Source organism: Gadus morhua, chromosome 19 (assembly GCF_902167405.1).
Source record: "Gadus morhua chromosome 19, gadMor3.0, whole genome shotgun sequence".
In the NCBI taxonomy this organism is placed as follows: domain Eukaryota; kingdom Metazoa; phylum Chordata; class Actinopteri; order Gadiformes; family Gadidae; genus Gadus; species Gadus morhua.
Window position 1 is genome coordinate 16056794 of NC_044066.1, and position 23175 is coordinate 16079968.

At 42.8% G+C, this 23175-nt stretch overlaps 2 protein-coding genes across 2 annotated transcripts in view; both read right to left on the reverse strand.

The window, feature by feature from the left end:
• Positions 1–1716: 1716 nt before the first annotated feature.
• LOC115532151 (CD209 antigen-like protein C) overlaps positions 1717–23175 on the reverse strand; it is an 86785-nt gene continuing 65326 nt past the window's right edge. Inside the window, exon 2 of the mRNA XM_030341712.1 lies at positions 1717–2630. Within this exon, the coding sequence (XP_030197572.1) occupies positions 2198–2630 (433 nt within the window). The 3' untranslated portion in view covers positions 1717–2197. The remainder of the gene's footprint in view (positions 2631–23175) is intronic.
• On the reverse strand, positions 19497–21213 carry LOC115532148 (C-type lectin domain family 3 member A-like). The gene has a single exon (XM_030341708.1). It carries the CDS (start codon positions 21016–21018, stop codon positions 20155–20157), a length of 864 nt encoding a protein of 287 aa, XP_030197568.1. The 5' UTR covers positions 21019–21213; the 3' UTR covers positions 19497–20154.

Sequence of the window (23175 nt, forward strand, 5' to 3'; positions counted from 1 at the left end):
GGAGCAGCTGTCTCTGAGAGGAAAAGAAAAAAAGTATAGCTCAAACAACAAATACAAATGCAATGGCATCACGTATAATTACATCTGTGACTACTTATAAAGTACTGTTGATGCACGTGCAGGTGCGACCACTTCTTTTTTCTGGGCAGCTGATTTGGCTCTGGAGACACGTACCATCTTGTAGAGACGAGGCTCAATCAAAGACCAAAAAGTGGTTGTAGCTGGCAAATCTATTCACAAAAGACATCACGTAAAAATGTTGAATTAAAAGTGTACATCCAAAGTATACATTGTTAACAGTAACTACTAAGATTACGATTTTATCGTTTATATATATATATGCATATGTAGCAGGGCGACCTGTATTCATCCCATATTGCTGTTTCAGCCTCAGTCACCTCTTTTACCACCTTTTACCTGTATTGTGACTTGTGCCACTACGCAACGGTTGCTCTACCGGATGAGGTCGTAACTAATCCCTGGCACTCAGCTGACAAATAGGTTTGCAAGCCTATTGCCTACCCTAGCATTAACACGGCATCGCTTCAATTCGTTTTTCCACCGATGACAAAACACATTATCTTGTGAAAACGTTATTGCTGTACAAAACGTCGACATATCTACAAAACAAAAAACTTTGAATAGAAACCAAAGTAGGAAAACGGAGAAGATCCAACAACGTCTGAGCTAGTCCGTTGTGTTTGTATCCAAGTGCCCGTGTGGGAAAACAACGTCGGGGGGAGAACGCTCCCGACGTCCCCCGAGTCCTCCGCCTCCGTTCAGCGTGTGGTCCATGGATACCACGGTAACCATGGTGGCGGCTGCTGGTGCTGCTGTGAGGGTGTGCTGTGATCGTCTAGACTAGAGGCCTTCCCGCTTTGGGGGACGTCCATTCTAAAGGCCCGAGGAGAAAAGGTAACAACTGAATAAGAAACTTAAAGATAAAATGCAAGGAGGAAGTTCGCTTTTTTAATATGTATTATCACTACTAACGGGTGGACTGCATACTACATCGAGGACCCTTGACCTGCCATGAGCAGCGGCAGAATGACCCTGTTTACATTTTATAATATTTCACTTTGACATTGAACAGAAAAACACGTGTCTGCATCAAAGTCAAACTGAACCCTCAGCAAAAGTGGGCTAATGGAGAATATTTAGAGAACAGATTGCACAAGTGAGAGGAAATCATTTGTATGATCGTTTGGCGGATGCTTCCTCCAAAACGCCTTAACAATAATGTAACTGCAATAATTACAGATAAATGAGTGACTGAAACATTAGGTTTATGATGCAACTGTTCTAAGCAGTGGCAGCACCAGAGGGAATTGAACCCTGGCACTAGTTGAGCGACCCAGGATCAGATTAAAAGACTAAACTATTTTCTAGGAGTCTCAAAAGTAAATGTAAAATTAAAAAATCCATATCATTGTCCCTTTGAACAATGTCTGTTCAAAGGGACCAAGTCCAAACTAAATCCCATTAATGAAAAACCGGCAAGACATATTAATCAAGAGCTGCTTTAATAAAAGGTACAATTCACTACAGCAAACACAGATGAATGGACACAAAATGTACGTATGCAATTTACAAATGACTGTATGTGTGAGAATGCATGTATGCATATGTACCTTCAAAAGTGTTCATTCAGTAATGCAGAACTAAGTGCGGACCTACAAGCCCATTCAGACAGCAAGACACAAGTCTACTGTTACTCTGAACACGTATAACCAACAGATAATTTATACAAGTGTTTTATAGTGATCACTGTATGGTGACAAAGACGAGATACATTTCAATGGAAAAGTTATTAAATAATAAGCTGAGGGGACAAAAGCAAAGGCAGCAAATGCAGCCCTAAATAGAGAACTAGTGTGGTTTGCAGCAACTGAAAACCAGCCAATGACTGTCATGACTCTTTACCGCCTAACCTCAGCCTCCAACACCGAGAGCAACTGTGGAAACATTGAAAAAATAATGTAACAAGAACAGCATCTATGTACAGCTCCTGCAGTGACCAGTGACGTCTTCATGTCATCTCCTTTTAAGGAGATATAAAACCTTGCAGCCAATCACAGCTCTGATCGAATGGCAGAACTCAACAAGTATGAAACAAAACAACGAATGTTAGTTGGCATTATGATAAAAAAAATAGTCAAAGAAACACATCTGTCAGACAAAGAAATGTTTTCATCCATCATTTCATTAAATTATATTCACAAAGCCCACATCTGTTGTCTTCACAGCTCTCATCTGTCCATTTAATGTTGAGCTGCCCCCGGTCCCTCCTTAAGCAGTTCTTCTCAATGCCACCATCAGGTTTCCCTTCACTCCAGGAGGGGTTATCCACTGTCAGGACGGTCCCATCAACCCATCTCCACATCCCTTCACTGGCCTCATCTGTCGCTCCGAGCCAGAAGTACTTGCTGTACCTGCTAATGAAGTCCATCTCCTCTTTATTGTCCATCACCACCAGATCTGCTCTGTGGGAAACACAGAACTTCCTGCTGTTATTCCAGGATCCCCTCTCACTGGAATATCTGTAACATTTACAACCAAACTTATCCCAATCACCTGGACATTCCTGTTTACAAAGCAGTGAGTCTCTCTGCTCTGTCACATTCTTCAGCCTGTCCATGACTATCTTGTGTTTCACTGCTAACCCAAGCAGTCCAGCCAGCAGGACAACAGACAGCAGGACCAGAAGCACCACCACAGCCCTGATCGGCCACCGAGGAGGGCTCATAGGGTCCGGCTGCTGACTTCTTACTGTTCCCAGAGTATTGGAGGACTCCTCTGTCCCAACACAGTCCTGGTGTTGATCTCCGAGGCTCTCAATGGTAGCGTAGATCTCCACTATCCTCTCCTCTCTCTCTCCTTGTGTGTTCCTGGCCATGTTGGGCGTGGTGTAAATCACCTCAGCCATATTCTGGTCCAAACTGTTTTCAGAGTTTCTTATCGTCCTGCCCCTATGAGTGCCTCGTCTTTCTGTGCGTTTTGAAAGCCAGCATGTCAAAGTCTGAACACCTACTTTGATCAAACAGGCAGTATTTTAACCAGAGGCTACTTGCTATATGTGCTTGCAGAGTCACTGTGTGGTAAGACACATCCTGTTTCTTAGTAAGTGGTACATGCAGTGCATCACTCATGGTCATAACCATAAGGTTGATTTGTTGATCAACATCAAAAGGACCAAAATAAACATCAAGACATTCTTCAAATACACATTTGAGCCATAGGTCTTGGTTAACTGTTAATTAGTGGCTGTTTCTGTTAAAGCATATCATTAGATATACATTGCTGATATTATTGATGTCCACTCCAGAAAGAAATTCCATGTTCGTGGCCCCGCCTTAAGTTACAAAGCAGATCCGCCCCTGTGGGGTGTTCCACAAAGCCGGTTTTATCACATAACCGGGTAAGTTAACCCAGGGTTTGCTGTAACCCTAGCTTTTCCGTTCCAAAAGGATCACGGTATGTTAGTTGCTATAGCAACATATGCTCTGAATCAAACCTGGTCGGACCAGGTTTTGCGCAGGTTAAGTTTGAAACATAACCCGGTTTTGGGTATTTCAACCGGCGTTCACCGCAGATTTCATCTGTTCACTATGGCACGCCCTTTTGATGAGAGAACTGCTGATATCAGAGCGCAAATTATACGTGCAATCCACCGGGAGCGATTGATAAGACCACGGCTCGACATCTTGGCATATTGGATGACTTTTTGCTGGAGTGGAGAGATAGATTCTCGCGCAAATCTTTAATATATTTAAATAGCCTTACATAGCCAACACTACCAATCGAGGACCTGGCCTCAGTTCACTCCAGACTATTTGCGTAGCCCTCCGTTTTTTTCAAATGGTAGTTTTATCTAGGCTATAATGCTGGAGATGCTGAGCACATCACAGTCGTTTCAGATGACCCATCCAAGATTTGTATCGGCCTCCTATCATACAAAGAGCAATATTGTCTGAGTACTATGCCGAGAGGCATTTACAACATAAAGTATAAAATAGTCCTAACGGACTTGCATCCACTGGAGAATGTTCGATCGTAGCCGGCGGCTTCATTACAAGCACTGATCCATCTTGATCTGTGAAGTTGATGAATTGTCACTTTTAGGTTTTGTACCCAGTTACCAAAAAATGAAACATTTGGAATAGTATGCGCTGTGGCAAGCACACGGTTTGCATGTGTTACTTCGAAGGCAAAAAAAATCTAAAATACAAGAAAACACACAAACCTACATTCAACCAGTGTGGGGTATGGCCCATGACTCTCTGAGGTGGTATTAGGCCTGCCTCCAGGTACCCCCTCCATGCCAGGGCGCCCTGAATTTATGTTTATTAACAGCTCCTCCACCGGGGTCAAGACAATTTGAGGGCCAGATCCAGTCTGCCGACTGTCGGCCTTTTCACGATTGGCTTAAAAAAAGGGCTTATTTAAATTTATACCAATACGATGGTGGGAAAAGCTTACCAGTTTGTATGTTTTTTATACTTCATTTTTATACGTGATCCTCTGACCGCTTGGAAGCAATCGGAGTACGTATTGTTTTAGAAGAAAGGGGTTATGTGGTAGGATCTTTAAGAATGCTTAACTGGGATATTTATATACTCATGGCTCAAATATTAAGGATCATGCTTTTGACGTGTAACTAACGCATTTACGCGGTCAGCGATCCGCTGCCAGGCTTTGGTTCTCCGGGTTCCAGAGGTTTTAGCGTTCCCTTTTCTTGTGATAATGTCCTTCTCCTCGTCATAGTTCTCCAGGAGAACCTGGAGTTCCATTTCATTGAAATAAGCGGCCCGTTTCGCCATATCGATCAGGGTTTCCATGATCCATACATCACGTCTTTTTAAGTTTGGCGTGGACGCGCACAACCCTGTGTTAACCAACCCCGAGTTGATTGAACTAATGCATAACCGCTGCTGTGGAACCGAAAACTCTGGGTTGGTCGGCACAGGGTCAATCAACCTAGAGTTCAGCGTTAACTCAATGTTTGTTAAACCTCCGTTCGTGGAACACCCCTCTGGCCTTCCAGATAGGTATGCTGACAGGTAGGCCGTCCAATCAATAATTTAGCCCTAGATCAATGATTGGACGGGCTTAGTATACTCCTGCAACATCCAAAGATGTCAGATTTTCTTTATTTTTGTCGCCGCATTCGATTTATTAATTGGGTCGGGATGTACAGGATCAACAATAATGAGAAAAAATGCTTGATGGTGGACGGTGGCAGATGGTGATCATGGAATATAAAAAGCACTCTGATTGGCTCAGGATATAGCCAATGAGGCACAGTGAATCAGCAGCGTTAGGAGAGAAGATTTGGGTTAGATGTCACAATTTGGCCCGTGTATTACCACAACTTAAGGGTTTACCACATGTTACATCGATGACCCTTGACCTGTGATAAGCAGCTGCAGAATGACCATGTTGCACACTTGATATTGTTTAACTTTGACATGGAACAGAATAACTCGTGTCTATACCAAAGTCAAACTCAACCCTCTGCAAAAGTGATTAGTACTATATAGAGAACAGATGGCCAAAGTAAGAGGTACACATTTGTACGATCATTTGGCAGATGCTTTTAACAAAGCGTCCTAACAATAATGTAACTGCAATAATGACATAAACACGAGTGACGGAAATGTTAGTAGTTTTATTCTAGGCACCGTGCGAGCGCCGTGTGTGTGTGTGTGTGTGTGTGTGTGTGTGTGTGTGTGTGTGTGTGTGTGTGTGTGTGTGTGTGTGTGTGTGTGTGTGTGTGTGTGTGTGTGTGTGTGTGTGTGTGTGTGTGTGTGTGTGAATGCACACACTGAAACGCAAGTGTTGTACACTTCTTTGTTGTTTGGATAACCGTTCTGCTGTTGGTGTTATGGCGCATAACATTTAGGGTTCTCTGACGTCTCTGGTATTTCCACAACGAGACTCGTAGTGGGGGTTATCTCAGTTATGGTTGAGAAGGAATTGGGGGAAAGGAACTTTGGCTTTGACTCCCTGAAGTACATGAACCGCGACATGGAGGAGAAAGGGACTGTTGAACGCGATTGGGGCGGTGGTGCCTCGGGGCTCCGGTGGGAGACAATCGCGGTCAACAATCGAGAGCAACAATCCCTTTCTTCTCCATGTCGCGGTTCAGTCTACTTCAGATTGACGTGGAAGTGGAAGAACCAGAGACGTCGGAGAACCCGACGCAGTCGTTTGAGGATTCATAATATCGTCTGGAGGCACAGACAGATTTTAGCCCTGATAATATATATTATATGATATAGATATCTATGCATAATATGATATTATTTAGATATAGAGCACCAGGACTCCCGCCGGAGCACCCGGAGTGTTCTAGAATATTTTACATTACACGGCCAAAAGCTGTGTGCGCCTCGCCATTGCGATACATCCACTGTAAACACGAGCGCATGGTACCGTGGTCGGCCGCAAGCTGCTCAGAGCCACACCCCCAACCCCCACCTTGACCCGCCTCTAAAAAAAGGTTTGTGGAAAGCTCATTGTGGGTCTGGCTCGTAGTGGCTGTAATTTTGCACCAAAGCTGAATTTATTTAACGTCTTCAAGAACTATATTAGGGTCCCCCTAACAGCTATATAAAAGCATTCATAAAGTAGATATTAGTTATTAGTATAGTAGTTCACGTTTTCAAGAACTTCCATTCTAAGGCCGGAGGAGAAAAAGTAACAAATGAGATGGTTGGGAGAACCAATGGGAGATTTTTTTGTATGAACTATCACTTCTAACGGGTGTACCACATACTAGATCAATGGCCCTTGACCTAAGCAGCTGCAGAATGACCATGTTAATGCAGCACATTGGATAATGTTTCACTTTGACATTGAATAGAAAAACACGTGTCTACACCGAAGTCAAACTCAACCCTCCGCAAAAGTGATAAAGAATATATAGAACAGATGGACCCAGTAGCAGGAAATGATTTGTACGATCATTTGGCGGATGCTTTATCCAAAGCGCCTTAACAGTAATGTAACTGCAATAATTACAGATCCATGATTGACTGAAGCATTAGATTTAAGACGCACATGTTCTAAGCAGAGGCAGCACCAGAGGGAATTGAACCCTGGCACTAGTTGAGCGACCAAGGATCGGATTAAAAGACTAAAATAATTAGTCAAAAAGTAAATTAAAAACCGATTTCATTGTCCCTTTGAACAATGTCTGTTCAAAGGGACCAAGTCCGAACTAAATACAATTAATAAAAAATCAGCAAAACATATTAATCAAGAGCTGCTTTAATAAAAGGTACAATTCACTACAGCAAACACAGCTGAATGGACACTACATTTACAGATTCAATGCAATTTACAAATTATTGTATGTGTGAGAATGCATATACAGGTGCTGGTCATATTATTAGAATATCATGAAAAAGTTGATTTATTTCATTAATTCCATTTAGAAAGTCAAACCTGTAGAATGTATACATTCATTCCAAACAGACTGATACATTATAAGTGTTTTTTGCCAAAAAGAAGATGATTATAGCTGACAACCAATGAAAACCCTAAATTCAACATCTCAGAAAATTAGAATATGGTGAAAAGTTCAGATATTGAAGACTCCTGGTGCCACACTCTAATTAGCTAACTAACTCAAAACACCTGGAAAAGCCTTTAAATGGTCTCTCGTTTTGATTCTGTATGACACACAATCATGGGGAAGACTGCTGGCTTGACAACTGTCCAAAAGATGACCATTGATACTTTAAAGAAGGAGGGCAAGACACAAAAGGTCATTGCCAAAGAGGTTGGATGTTCCCAGAGCTCTGTGTCCAAGCACATTAATAGAGAGGCGAAGGGAAGAAAAAGATGTGGTAGAAAAGAGTGTACAAGCAAGAGGGATAAACGCGCCCTGGAGAGGATTGTCAAACAAAACCGATTCAAAAATGTGGGGGAGATCCACAAAGAGTGGACTGTAGCTGGAGTCAGTGCTTCAAGAAGCACCACACACCGACGTATGCAAGATATGGGCTTCAGCTGTCGCATTCCTCGTGTAAAGCCACTCTTGAATAAGAGACAACGTCAAAAGCGTCTCGCCTGGGCTCAAGACAAAAAGGACTGGACTGCTGCTGAGTGGTCCAAAGTTATGTTTTCAGATGAAAGTAAATTTTGTATCTCCTTTGGAAATCAAGGTCCCAGAGTCTGGAGGAAGACAGGAGAGGCACAGAATCCACGTTGCCTGAAGTCCAGTGTAAAATTTCCACAGTCAGTAATGGTCTGGGGTGCCATGTCATCTGCTGCTGTTGGTCCACTGTGTTTCCTGAGGTCCAGGGTCAATGCAGCAGTCTACCAGGAAGTTTTAGAACACTTTATGCTGCCTGCCGCGGACCAACTTTATGGAGGTGACGATTTCATTTTCCAACATGACTTGGCACCTGCACACAGTGCCAAATCTACCAGTACCTGGTTTAAGGACCATGGTATCCCTCTTCTTGATTGGCCTGCAAACTTACCTGACCTTAACCCCATAGAAAACCTATGGGGTATTGTGAAGCGGAAGATGCGAGATGCCAGACCCAACAATGCTGAAGAGCTGAAGGCCACTATTAAAGCAACCTGGGCTCTCATAACACCTGAGGAGTGCAACAGACTGGTCGACTCCATGCCACGCCGTATTGCTGCAGCAATTCAGGCAAAAGGAGCTGCAACTAAGTATTGATTGGCATACATGCTGAAACTTTCCATGTTCATACTTTTCAGTTGGCCCACATTTCTAAAAAATCATTTTTTGTACTAGTCGTAACTAATATTCTAATTTTCTGAGATACTGAATTTGGGATTTTCAGTAATTGTCAGTACTAATCATCCAAATTAAAAGAAATAAACATTTCAAATATATCACTCTGTGTGTAATGAATTGATATAATATGTAAGTTTCACGTTCTGAATATAATTACTGAAATAAATCAACTTTTTCATGATATTCTAATAATTTGACCAGCACCTGTATATGTACCTTCAAAAGTGTTCATCCAGTAACGCAAAACTAAGTGCAGACCTACAAGCCGATTCAGACACCAGGACACAAGTCTACTGTTGCTCTGAACACCGTAGAACCAACAGATAATTTATACACAAGTGTTTTATAGTAATCTCACTGCATGGTGACAAAGTTGACATACATTTAAACAGAAAATTAATTATATAATTAGCTGAGGGGACAAAGGCAAAGGCATCAAATGCAGCCCTAGATAGAGAACTAGTGTGGTTTGCAGCAACTGAAAACCAGCCAATGACTGTCATGACTCTTTACCTCCTAACCTCAGCCTCCAACACCAAAAGCAACTGTGGAAACATTGAAAAAATAATACAACAAGAACAGTATCTATGTACAGCTCCTGCAGTGACCAGTGAAGTCTTCATGTCATCTCCTTTTAAGGAGAAAACACCTCGCAGCCAATCAAAGCTCTTATTGAATGGCAGAACCCAACAACAAATGTCTGTTGGTATTAAGATGTAAAAAATAGTCAAAGAAACACATCTGACAAAGAAATGTTTTCATCCATCATTTCATTAAATTATATTCACAAAGCCCATATCTGTTGTCTTCACAGCTCTCATCTGTCCATTTTAAGTTGGTCTCCTCCCCGATGCTCTTTAAGCAGTTCTTCTCCTTGCCACCATCAGGTTTCCCTCCACTCCAGGAGGGGTTATCCACTGACAGGACGGTCCCATCAACCCATCTCCACACCCCTTCACTGGCCTCATCAGTCGCTCCTAGCCAGATGGTCCCGCCGTACCTGCTAATGAAGTCCATCTCCTCTTTACTGTCCACCACCACCAGATCTGCTCCACGGGAAACACAGAGCTTCCTGCTCTTATTCCAGGATCCCAACACATTGAAATAACATTTGCAACCAAACTTATTCCAATAACGTGGACATTCCTGGTTACAAAGGGTCAGTAAGTCTCTCTGCTCTGTCACATTCTTCAGCCTTTGGACAAGTTGCTCCACGTCTCCGTCCATGCTTATGGTCTTGTGTTGCACTACAAACCGAAGCAGTCCAGCCAGCAGGGTAAGAGACAGCAGGACCAGAAGCACCACCACAGCCCTGATCGGCCCCCGAGGAGGGCTCACAGGGTCCGGCTGCTGACTTCTTACTGTTCCCAGAGTATTGGAGGACTCCTCTGTCCCCACATAGTCCTGGTGTTGATCTCCGAGGCTCTCACTGGTAGCGTAGATGTCGTCTATACCCTCCTCTCCATCTACTTGTGTGTTCCTGGCCATGTTGGGCATGGTGTAAATCCCCTCAGCTAAATTCTGGTCCAAACTGTTTTCAGAGTTTCTCATCGTCCTACCCCTCTGAGTGCTCGGTCTTTCTGTGCGTTTTGAATGCCAGCATGTCAAAGTCTTAACGCCTACTTTGATCAAAAAGGAAGTATTTTAACCAGAGGCTACTTGCTACATGTGCTTGCAGAGTCACAGTGTATGGTTAGACACATCCTGTTTCTTAGTTAGTGGTACATGCAGTGCATCACTTATGGTCATAAACATAAGGTTGATTTGTTGATCAACATCAAAAGGACCAAAATAAACATCAAGACATTCTTCAAACACACATTTGAGCCATAGGTCTTGGTTAACTGTTAATTAATGGCTGTGTCTGTTAAAGCAGATCATTTGATAGACATTGATGATATTATTGATGTCCACTCCAGAAAGAAATTCCATGTTCGTGCCCCCCTTAAGTTACAAAGCAGATCCCCCCCTGGCCTACCAGGTAGGTAGACAGACAGGTAGGCCGTCCAGTCATTAATTTGGCCCGAGATTAACGATTGGACCGGCTTATTGTAGTCCTGCAACATCCCAAGATATCAGATTTCCTTTATTATAGTGGGCGCCTTCGATTTATTAATTGGGTCTGGATGTAAAGGATCAACAATAATGAGAAAAAATGCTTGATGGTGGATGGTGGCAGATGGTGATCATGGAATATAAAAAGCACTCCGATTGGCTCAGGATATAGTCAATGAGGCACAGTGAATCAGCAGCGTTAGGAGAGGAGATTTGGGTTAGATGTTGCAATTTGGCCCGTGTATTACCACAACTTAAGGGTTTACCACATATTACATCGATGACCCTTGACCTGTGATAAGCAGCTGCAGAATGACCATGTTGCGCACTTGATATTGTTTCACATTGACATGGAACAGAATAACTCGTGTCTATACCAAAGTCACACTCAACCCTCTGCAAAAGAGATTAGTAATATATAGAGAACAGATGGCAAAAGTAAGAGGTTCACATTTGTACGATCATTTGGCAGATGCTTTTAACAAAGTGTGTGTGTGTGTGTGTGTGTGTGTGTGTGTGTGTGTGTGTGTGTGTGTGTGTGTGTGTGTGTGTGTGTGTGTGTGTGTGTGTGTGTGTGTGTGTGTGTGTGTGTGTGTGTGTGAATGCACACACTGTAACGCAAGTGCTGTACACTTCTTTGTTATTTGGATAACCATTCTGCTGTTGGTGTTATGGTGCATAACATCTAGGGTTCTGTGACGTCTCTGGTATTTCCGCAACGAGGCTCGTAGTGGGGGTTATCGCACTTATGGTTGAGAAGGAATTGGGGGAAAGGAACTTTGGCTTTGACTCCCTGAAGTACATGAACCGCAACATGGAGGAGAAAGGGATTGTTGCACGCGATTGGGTCGGTGGTGCGTTGGGGCTCCGGCGGGAGACAATCGCGGTCAACAATCGAGAGCAACAATCCCTTTCTTCTCTATGTCGCGGTTCAGTCTACTTCAGAATGACGTGGAAGTGGAAGAACCAGAGACGTCGGAGAACCCGACTCAGTCGTTTGAGATTCATAATATCTGGAGACGCAGACAGCATTTGGCCCTGATAATATATATTATATGATATAGATATTTATGTATAATATGATATTATTTAGATATAGAGCTCCAGGACTCCCGCCGGAGCACCCTGAGTGTTCTAGAATATTTACGGAACAAGGCCAAAGGCTGGATGCGCCTCGCCATTGCGATACATCCACTGTAAACACGAGCGCATGGTACCGTGGCCGCAAGCTGCTCAGGGCCACACCCCCAACCCCCACCTTGACCCGCCTCTAAAAAAAGGTATGTTTGGGGAAAGCTCATTGTGGGACTGGCTCGTAGTGGTACTGTATTAGGGGCCCCCTAACAGCTATATAAAAGCATTCATAAAGTAGCATGCCATGGGATCTTTAATAAAATATCAGCAAAATATATTAATCATGAGCTGATTTAATAAAAGGTCAAATTCACTACAGCAAACACAGCTGAATGGACACTACATTTACAGTTGAACACACATACAGTTGACTCTGTATGTGTGAGATTGCATATGTACCCTCAAAAGCTTTTCTTAACTTAAAATTAAGCTTCTATCATTTTGAATTGACCACTAAGGGGTCAGACTTGTACTGCTTGTAAAATGATTCTCTCTGAACACTGTTCTATATGAACACTGTAAAACCACGAGACAATTCATGGATGTTTTGTAGTGAGTTACATTGTGACAAAGTCAAGATACATTTAAACAGAAAAATAATTAATGAATTAGCTGAGGGGACAAAGGCAGCAAATGCAGCCCTAAACAGAGAACTAGTGTGGTTTGCAGCAACTGAAAACCAGCCAATGACTGTCATGACTCTTTACCTCCTAACCTCAGCCTCCAACAACGAGGGCAACTGTGGAAACATTAAAAAAATAATGTAACAAGAACAGCATCTATGTACAGCTCCTGCAGTGACCAGGGAAGTCTTCATGTCATCTCCTTTTAAGGAGATATAAAACCTTGCAGCCAATCACAGCTCTGATCGAATGGCAGAACTCAACAAGTATGAAACAAAACAACGAATGTTAGTTGGCATTAAGATAAAATAATAGTCAAAGAAACACATCTGTCAGACAAAGAAATGTTTTCATCCATCATTTCATTAAATTATATTCACAAAACCCATATCTGTTGTCTTCACAGCTCTCATCTGTCCATTTAAAGTTGGGCTGCTGCCCCCAGTCCCTCCTTAAGCAGTTCTTGTCCTTGCCTCCATCAGGTTTCCCTCTGCTCCAGGAGGGGCTAGCCGCTGACAGGACGGTCCCATCGACCCATCTCCACCTCCCTTCACTGGCCCCATCTGTCGCTCCGAGCCAGAAGTCCTCGCTGTACCCGCTAATGAAGTCCATCTCCTCTTTACTGTCCACAACCACCAGATCCGCTCTCTGGGTAACGCAGAACTCCCTGCTGTTATTCCAGGATCCCCTCTCTCTGGAATAACTAACATTTACAACCAAACGTATTCCTATCACCTGGACATTCCTGTTTACAAAGCAGTGAGTCTCTCTGCTCTGTCACATTCGTCCGCCTTTGGACAAGTTGCTCCACGTCTCTGTCCATGCATATGTTCTTGTGTTGCATTACAAACCGAAGCAGTCCAGCCAGTAGGGTAAGAGACAGCAGGACCAGAAGCACCACCACAGCCCTGATCGGCCACTGAGGAGGGCTCACAGGGTCCGGCTGCTGACTTCTTACTGTTCCCAGAGTATTGGAGGACTCCTCTGTCCCCACATAGTCCTGCTGTTGATCTCTGAGGCTTTCACTGGTAGTGTAGTTGTCCACTATCCTCTCCTCTCTCTCTCCTTGTGTGTTCCTGGCCATGTTGGGCGTGGCGTTAATCACCTTGGTCGCGTTGGTCCAAACTGTTTTCAGAGTTTCTTATCGTCCTACCCCTATGAGTGCCTCGTCTTTCTATGCGTTTTGAAAGCCATCATGTCAAATTCTTAACGCCTACTTTGATCAAACAGGAAGTATTTTAACCAGAGGCTACTTGCTACATGTGCTTACAGAGTCACTGTGTATGGTAAGACACATCCTGTTTTCTTAGTAAGTGGTTCATGCAGTGCATCACTTATGGTCATGAACGTAAGGTTGATCAAAAGGACCAAAATAAACATCAAGACATTCTTCAAACACACATTTGAGCCATAGGTCTAGGCTAACTGTTAATGAATGGCTGTGTCTGTTAAAGGAGATTATTGAGAGACGTTGATGATGTTATTGATGTCCACTCCAGAAAGAAATTCCATGTTCGTGCCCCCCCCTTAAGTTAGAAAGCAGATCCCCCCTGGCCTACCAGGTGGGGGATCGGACAGGTAGGCCGTCTAATCATTAATTTGGCCCGAGATAAAAGATTGGACGGGCTTATTGTAGTCCTGCAACATCCCAAGATGTCAGATTTCCTTTATTATAGTCGGCGCCTTCGATTTATTTATCGGTCTGGATGTACAGGATCAACAATAATGAGAAAAAATGCTTGATGGTGGACGGTGGCAGATGGTGATCATGGAATATAAAAAGCACTCTGATTGGCTCAGGATATAGCCAATGAGGCACAGTCAATCAACAGCGTTAGGAGAGAAGATTAGGGTTAGATGTCACAATTTGGCCACAACTTAAGGGTTTACATATTACATCGATGACCCTTGACCTGTGATAAGCAGCTGCAGAATGTCCATGTTGCACACTTGATATTGTTTCACATTGACTTGGAACAGAATAACTCGTGTCTATACCAAAGTCAAACTCAACCTTCTGCAAAAGTGATTAGTAATATATAGAGAACAGATGGCAAAAGTAAGAGGTACACATTTGTACGATCATTTGGCAGATGCTTTTAACAAAGCGTCCTAACAATAATGTAACTGCAGTAATGAAATAAACACGAGTGCCGGAAATGTTAGTAGTTTTATTCTAGGCACCGTGTGTGTGTGTGTGTGTGTGTGTGTGTGTGTGTGTGTGTGTGTGTGTGTGTGTGTGTGTGTGTGTGTGTGTGTGTGTGTGTGTGTGTGTGTGTGTGTGTGTGTGTGTGTGTGTGTGTGTGTGTGTGTGTGTGAATGCACACACTGTAACGCAAGTGTTGCATACTTCTTTGTTACTTGGATAACCATTCTGCGGTTGGTGTTATGGCGCATAACATCTAGGGTTCTCTGACGTCTCTAGTATTTCCACAACGAGGCTCGTAGTGGTGGTTATCTCAGTTATGGTTGAGAAGGAATTGGGGGAAAGGAACTTTGGCTTTGACTCCCTGAAGTACATGAACCGCGACATGGAGGAGAAAGGGATTGTTGCACGCGATTGGGGCGGTGGTGCGTTGGGGCTGCTCCGGTGGGAGACAATCGCGGTCAACAATCGAGGGCAACAATCCCTTTCTTCTCCATGTCGCGGTACATTCTACTTCAGATTGACGTGGAAGTGGAAGAACCAGAGACGTCGGAGAACGCAAAGCAGTCGTTTGAGATTCATAATATCGTCTGGACGCGCAGACAGCTTTTGGCCCTGATAATATATATTATATGATATAGATATCTATGTATAATATGATATTATTTTGATATAGAGCTCCAGGACTCACGCCGGAGCACACGGAGTGTTCTAGAATATTTATAGAACACGGTCAAAAGCTGTGTACGCCTCGCCATGGCGATACATCCACTGTAAAAAGAGCACATGGTACCGTGGCCGCAAGCTTCTCATACCCACACCCCCCAACCCCCACCCCGACCCGCCTCTAAAAAATGGTAAGTTTGTGGAAAGCTCATTTTGGGACTGGTTCGTAGTGGCTGTAATTCTGCATCAAGGTTGAATTTCTTTAACGTCTTCAAGAACTGTATTAGGGTCCCCCTAACAGCTATATAAAAGCATTCATAAAGTAGCATGCCATGGGATCTTTAATAAAATATCAGCAAAACATATTAATCAAGAGCTAATTTGATAAAAGGTCAAATTCACGACAGCAACCACAGCTGAATGGGCACTACATTTACAGTTGAAATGCAATTGACTCTGTATGTGTGAGAATGCATATGTTCCCTCAAAAGCTTTTCTTCAGTAACTTCAAATTAAGCTTCTATCATTTTGAATTGACCAGTAAGGGGGCAGACTTGTACTGCTTATGAAATGATTCTCTCTGAACAATACTGTTCTATCTGAACACTGTAAAACCACTAGACAATTCATGGATGTTTTGTAGTGAGTTACATTGTGACAAAGTCACGATACAATTAAACAGAAAAATCATTAATTAATTAGCTGAGGGGACAAAGGCAAAGGCAGCAAATGCAGCCCTAGATAGAGAACTAGTGTGGTTTGCAGCAACTGAAAACCAGCCAATGACTGTCATGACCCTTTCATCTCTTAACCTCAGCCTCCAACACCGAGAGCAACTGTGGAAACATTAAAAAGATAATGTACCAAGAAAAGCATCTATGTACAGCTCCTGTAATGACCAGGGAAGTCTCCTTTTAAGGAGATAACACCTTGCAGCCAATCAAAGCTCTTATCGAGTGGCTTAACAAGTATGAAACAAAACAACAAACGTCTGTTGGCATTAAGATATAAAAAATAATCAACGCAATAAATCAGTCAGACAAAAATGTTTTCATCCATCATTTTATTAAATGATTTTCACAAAGCCCCCAGTTTCTGGCTTCACAGCTCTAATCTGTCCATTTAAAGTTGGGCTTCTCTCTGACCCTTCAGCAGTTCACTGTCTATGATAAAACACATCCTGTTTTCTTAGTAAGTGGTAAATGCAGCCTATCACTTATGGTCATAACCACCATGAGGTTAATTGTTCGATACACATTAAAAGGACCAAAAGACACATCAAGACATTTTTCGAATACACATTTGAGCCTTAGGCCTTAGAGCAACTCAGGATCGGATTAAAAGACCTACCTTTTTTTATTGAGTCCCAAAGTAAATTAGATATCAGGTCAATGTCTGTTCAAAGGGACCAAGTCCAAACTTAATCCAATGAATAAAATATCAGCAAAACATATTGATCAAGAGCCGCTTTAATAAATGTCAAATTCACTACAGCAAACACAGCTTTATGGCACTACATTTACAGATTCGATGCAATTTATTCTGTATGTGTGCGAATGCATATAAGCATTAATTACCTCGAAAGGGTTCCTTCAGTATCGCAAAACTTAGCATTTTGAATTGACAAGGTCTTGTTTGACCACTAGGGGTCAGACTGGTGCAGTTTGGAAAATCAGTCTCTTGTAGCCGCTAAAACAGTTCAAGTGCTGCAACAGGACACAAGTCTTCGTTTCTCTCTGAACACCGCAGAACTAGATAATTTATACCACCACTTGGTGTCAGACTTCTACAGCCAACCGGTATCACGCTTTTTTTGTTACTCCCGGTATCATGAATTGAAAGTAACAATTCATCTATTGAAAGTCCCCTGAAGAAAAAACTCAATCTAAGTTACAATGCAGATCTGCGCCCTTGTCTACCAGGTAGGTAAACGGACATGTAAGCCATCCAATAATTTAATTTGGCCCTTATTAAATGATTGGGCAAGCTTAGGCCTGCAACATCCAAAGATGCCCCATTTTATTCCTTTATTTTTTCTGAGCATTCGATTCATATATTGATTTTGGGATGTTAAGAATGTAGCCAAAAGATGCTTCGAAAATAAATTGCCTATCCTAGCATTAACATGGCATCGCTCGCTTCAATTCGTTTTTCCACCAACGACAAAAAAGCATCTTGTGAAAACTTTGTTGCTTAGAAAAGCAAAAGTATATAAAAAAAAACGTTGAAGATCCAACAACGTCTGAGCTCAAAGTCTGTTGTGTTTGTGTCCAAGTGACCGCGTGGGAAACCAACGTCGGAAAGAGAAAGCTCCCCACATCCCCCGAGTCCTCCGCCTCAGTGGAGGGCGTGGTCCAGGGTTACCACGGTAACATGGCGGCGGCTGCTGTTGTGAGGGTGTGCTGTGATCTTCTGGAGGCCTTCCCGTTTTCGGTAACGTCCATTCTAAGGCCGGAAGAGAAAAGGTAACAAATGAGATGGATGGGAGATTTTTTCTGATGAACTATCACTTCTAACGGGTGTACCACATAATAGACGATGACCCTTGACCTAAACAGCTGCAGAATGACCATGTTAATGCTGCACATTGGATAATGTTTCACTTTGACATTGAATAGAAAAACACGCGTCTACACCAAAGTCAAACTCAACCCTCTGCAAAAGTGATAAAGAATATATAGAACAGATGGACCCAGTAGCAGGAAATGATTTGTACGATCATTTGGCGGATGCTTTATCCAAAGCGCCTTAACAATAATGTAACTGCAATAATTACAGATCCATGAGTGACTGAAACATTAGGTTTATGATGCAACTGTTCTAAGCAGTGGCGGCACCAGAGGGAATTGAACCCTGGCACTAGTTGAGCGACCCAGGATCAGATTAAAAGACTAAACCATTTTCTATTGAGTCCCAAAAGTAAATAAAAAAATAAATATCATTGTCCCTTTGAACAATGTCTGTTCAAAGGAACCAAGTCCAAACTAAATCCAATTAATAAAAAATCAGCAAAACATATACATTTTTAACATTTAATAAAAGGTACAGTCACTACAGCAAACACAGCTGAATGGACACTACATTTACAGATTCAATGCAATTTACAAATTACTGTATGTGTGAGAATGCATCTATATATATGAACCTTTAAAAGTGTTCATTCAGTAACACAGAACTAAGTGCAAACCTACAAGCCGATTCAGACACAAGGACACAAGTCTACTGTTGCTCTAGAAACCAAAGTAGGAAAACGGAGAAGATCCAACAACGTCTGAGCTAGTCCGTTGTGTTTGTGTCCCGCGTGCCCGCGTGGGAAAACGACGTCGGGAGGAGAACGCTCCCGACGTCCCCAGAGTCCTCCGCCTCCGTGCAGCGTGTGGTCCATGGATACCACGGTAACCATGGTGGCGGCTGCTGCTGCTGCTGTGAGGGTGTGCTGTGATCGTCTAGACTAGAGGCCTTGCCGCTTTGGTGGACGTCCATTCTAAAGGCCAGAGGAGAAAAGGTAACAACTGAATAAGAAATTTAAAGATAAAATGCAAGGAGGAAGTTTGCTTTTTTAATATGTATTATCACTACTAACGGGTGGACATCGAGGACCCTTGACCTGCCATGAGCAGCTGCAGAATGACCATGTTTACATTTTATAATATTTCACTTTGACATTGAACAGAAGAACACGTGTCTACATCAAAGTCAAACTGAACCCTCAGCAAAAGTAGGCTAATAGAGAATATCTAGAGAACAGATTGCACAAGTGAGAGGAAATCATTTGTACGATCGTTTGGCGGATGCTTCCTCCAAAACGCCTTAACAATAATGTAACTGCAATAATTACAGATAAATTAGTGACTGAAACATTAGATTTATGATGCAACTGTTCTAAGCAGTGGCGGCCCCAGAGGGAAATGAACCCTGGCACTTGTTGAGCGACCTAGGATCAGATTAAAAGACTAAACTATTTTCTAGGAGTCTCAAAAGTAAATTAAAAATAAAAAATATAAAAAAATCCATACCATTGTCCCTTCGAACAATGTCTGTTCAAAAGGACCAAGTCCAAACTAAATCCAATTAAGGAAAAATCGGCAAAACATTAATCAAGAGCTGCTTTAATAAAAGGTCAAATTCACTACAGCAAAAACAGCTGAATGGACACAAAATGTACATATGCAATTTACAAATTACTGTATGTGTGAGAATGCATGTATGCATATGTACCTTCAAAAGTGTTCATTCAGTAATGCAAAACTAAGTGCAGACCTACAAGCCCATTCAGACACCAAGACACAAGTCTACTGTTACTCTGAACACCGTATAACCAACAGACAATTTATACACAAGTGTTTTATAGTGATCACTACAATTTCAATACATTTCAATGGAAAAATTATTAAATAATAAGCTGAGGGGACAAAGGCAAAGCCAGCAGAAGCAGCCCTAAATAGAGAACTAGTGTGGTTTGCAGCAAGTGAAAACCAGCCAATGACTGTCATGACTCTTTACCGCCTAACCTCAGCCTCCAACACCGAGAGCAACTGTGGAAACATTAAAAAAATAAAGTAACAAGAACAGCATCTATGTACAGCTCCTGCAGTGACCAGTGACGTCTTCATGTCATTGCAGCCAATCACAGCTCTTATCGAATGGCAGAACTCAACAAGCATGAAACAAAACAACGAATGTTAGTTGGCATTAAGATAAAAAAATAGTCAAAGAAACACATCTGTCAGACAAAGAAATGTTTTCATCCATCATTTCATTAAATTATATTCACAAAGCCCATACTTTGAGGCTTCACAGCTCTCATCTGTCCATTTAATGTTGGGCTGCTGCCCCCAGTCCCTCCTTAAGCAGTTCTTCTCCTTGCCACCATCAGGTTTCCCTCCGCTCCAGGAGGGGTTATCCACTGACAGGACGGTCCCATCAACCCATCTCCACATCCCTTCACTGGCGTCATCTGTCGCTCCGAGCCAGAAGATCTCGGGGTATCCGCTAATGAAGTCCATCTCCTCTTTACTGTCCACGACCACCAGATCTGCTCCTTTGGAAACACAGCGCTTCCTGTGCTTATTCCAGGATCCCCACTCTCTGGTAACCCGGTAACATTTACAACCAAACTTAGTCCAACCACCTGGACACTCCTGTTTACAAAGCAGTGAGTCTCTCTGCTCTGTCACATTCTTCAGCCTTTGGAGAAGTTGCTCCATCTCCATGCTTATGGTCTTGTGTTGCTCTGTCACATTCTCCAGCCTTTGGTGATGTTGCTCCACGTCTCTGTCCATGCATACGGTCTTGTGTTGCATTACAAACCGAAGCAGTCCAGCCAGCAGGGTAAGAGACAGCAGGACCAGAAGCACCACCACACCTCTGATCTGACACCTAGGAGGGCTCACAGGGTCCGGCTGCTGACTTCTTACTGTTCCCAGAGTATTGGAGGACTCCTCTGTCCCCACATAGTCCTGGTGTTGATCTCCGAGGCTCTCACTGGTAGCGTAGTTGTCCACTATCCTCTCCTCTCTCTCTCCTTGTGTGTTCCTGGCCATGTTGGGCATGGTGTAAATCGCCTCAGCCATATTCTGGTCCAAACTGTTTTGAGAGTTTATCTTATCGTCCATCCCCTATGAGCGCTCGATCTTTCTGTGCATTTTGAATGCCAGCTCGTCAGTCCTAACACCTACTTTGATCAAAAAGGAAGTATTTTAACCAGAGGCTACATGCTACATGTGCTTGCAGAGTCACTGTGGTATGGTTAGACACATCCTGTTTCTTAGTAAGTGGTACATGCAGTGCATCACTTATGGTCATAAACATAAGGTTGATTTGTTGATCAACATCAAAAGGACCTAAATAAACATCCAGACATTCTTCAAATACATATTTGAGTCATAGGTATTGGTTAACTGTTAATTAATGGCTGTGTCTGTTAAAGCAGATCATTTGATATCCATTGGTGATATCATTGATGTCCACTCCAGAAAGAAGTTCCATGTTAGTGGCCCCCCCCTAAAGTTACAAAGCAGTTCTCCCCCTGGCCTACCAGTGCCCTATACCACGAAGCTCGCTGAACATACCCAGGCTTTCTTGGGAAAACCTGGCTCGACAGAGTCGCAACTCGCAATCAGAGTTAAATGGTACCACGAAGCTCACTTTAGATTCAATTAGTTGAACCAGGTTTTCCGCTTTAGGTTCAGTGCGCGTTCACGTGAAAGGGGCGTTTTTTGCGTAATTTTTCTCACCTTTACGATAGATCAAGCAGTCTATATGCGTAGTGAAAGTGAAAATAAGTGAAAATATTCTGCATATTGTCTGTAAAATAACTATGCCAAATGCAGAATTGTTCACCATTAATCCAAATAGAATGATGATGATTTAAAAATGCATAAGCAACGTCCATCCTGCCTTATTCTATCATTTAGGGAATTCACTTTAAATACACCCTATTTAAGAAATGTATCGCATGTTTTCGACCGCTGAGAGGTAGCGGCTGTAGCGTAGTGGATTAGTATAAGACCCGAACGCCAGCGACCGGGGTTCAATTTCGCCGGTCTATCATCATGCATTTTACCCCCATAGATGTGGTGCCAGCACGTCCTTGAAAATATGGGTTCAAGTTCGAAATAAGCACAAAAATATAATTCCATGAGCTTTAGTGAATAATTATTCCATATGCATGAGAATTAGGACTTTTTAAGCTTCACATAAATTTGCATCACTTGGGAGTCGAACCCCCCGCGCAGAAATTCAAGACTGACGCGCTACCTCCACTCTAGCACACTGTCACGGAGACAGAATGCGCAACAGTAATCGTCTGGACGATCAAATACGCGTATAAGCAACATTTTACTCGCGTTAGGCGCGTATGAGGCGCGTATATATACGCGCGTACATATACGCGCGTACGAGGAGTTCAAAAAATTGAACTTTTTACGCTCATACGCGCCGCAATAGCCAATCAGCGTTGAGCTTGACCCGACGTCACTGGCAGAGAGTAGTGAGCTTGGACAGAAGCATACGGCCGACATCTTTCTTTATTCTGTGTGGAAATAGTAACATAGTTACGCCATCAAATGCTTTTATGGAAACATTTTTAGCGAGAAATGTGCATTTTACTTTCATAATGTTCGCTCGGTGAATGTGAAGGATGTTTGGTTTGATAGTTATGACGAAGAGGGAACGCTCCGTTCACTTGCATGGACAGAGTCTCTGGTTACTAAGCAACCTCAACGTCTTGGCGGACTATATATCTGCTGATCAACACTACGAATGCTGGAAACACACCAGACACACCATGTGAAGTTATTTAAGCCGATTATTGTTATTTATATCCGAGATTATTTAATCTAACCCGATCTAAACTCTATCACCCAAACACGGCGGCGTTTGGGTTTCCTACCTCGGACTCCAGCGCAGCCATGTCCATGGCAGCCACGGCCGGCAACTTTCTTTATTCTGGGTGGAAATATTAACATAGTTACGCCATTAAATGCGTTTATGGAAACATTTCTAGCGAGAAATGTGCATTTTACTTTCATAAGGTTCGCTCGGTGAATGTGAAGGATGTTTGGTTTGATAGTTATGACGAAGAGTGAACGCTCCGTTCACTTGCATGGACAGAGTCTCTGATTGCTAAGCAACCTCAACGTCTTGGCGGACTATTTCTCTGCTGATCAACACTACGAATGCTGGAAACACACCAGACACACCATGTGAAGTTATTTAACCCGATTATGGTTATTTATATCCGAGATTATTTAATCTAACCCGATCCAAGC

Excerpts from the sequence above, each read along its gene's own strand:
- LOC115532148 (XM_030341708.1), bottom strand. The coding sequence starts at position 21,018 with ATGGACGATAAGATAAACTCTCAAAACAGTTTGGACCAGAATATGGCT.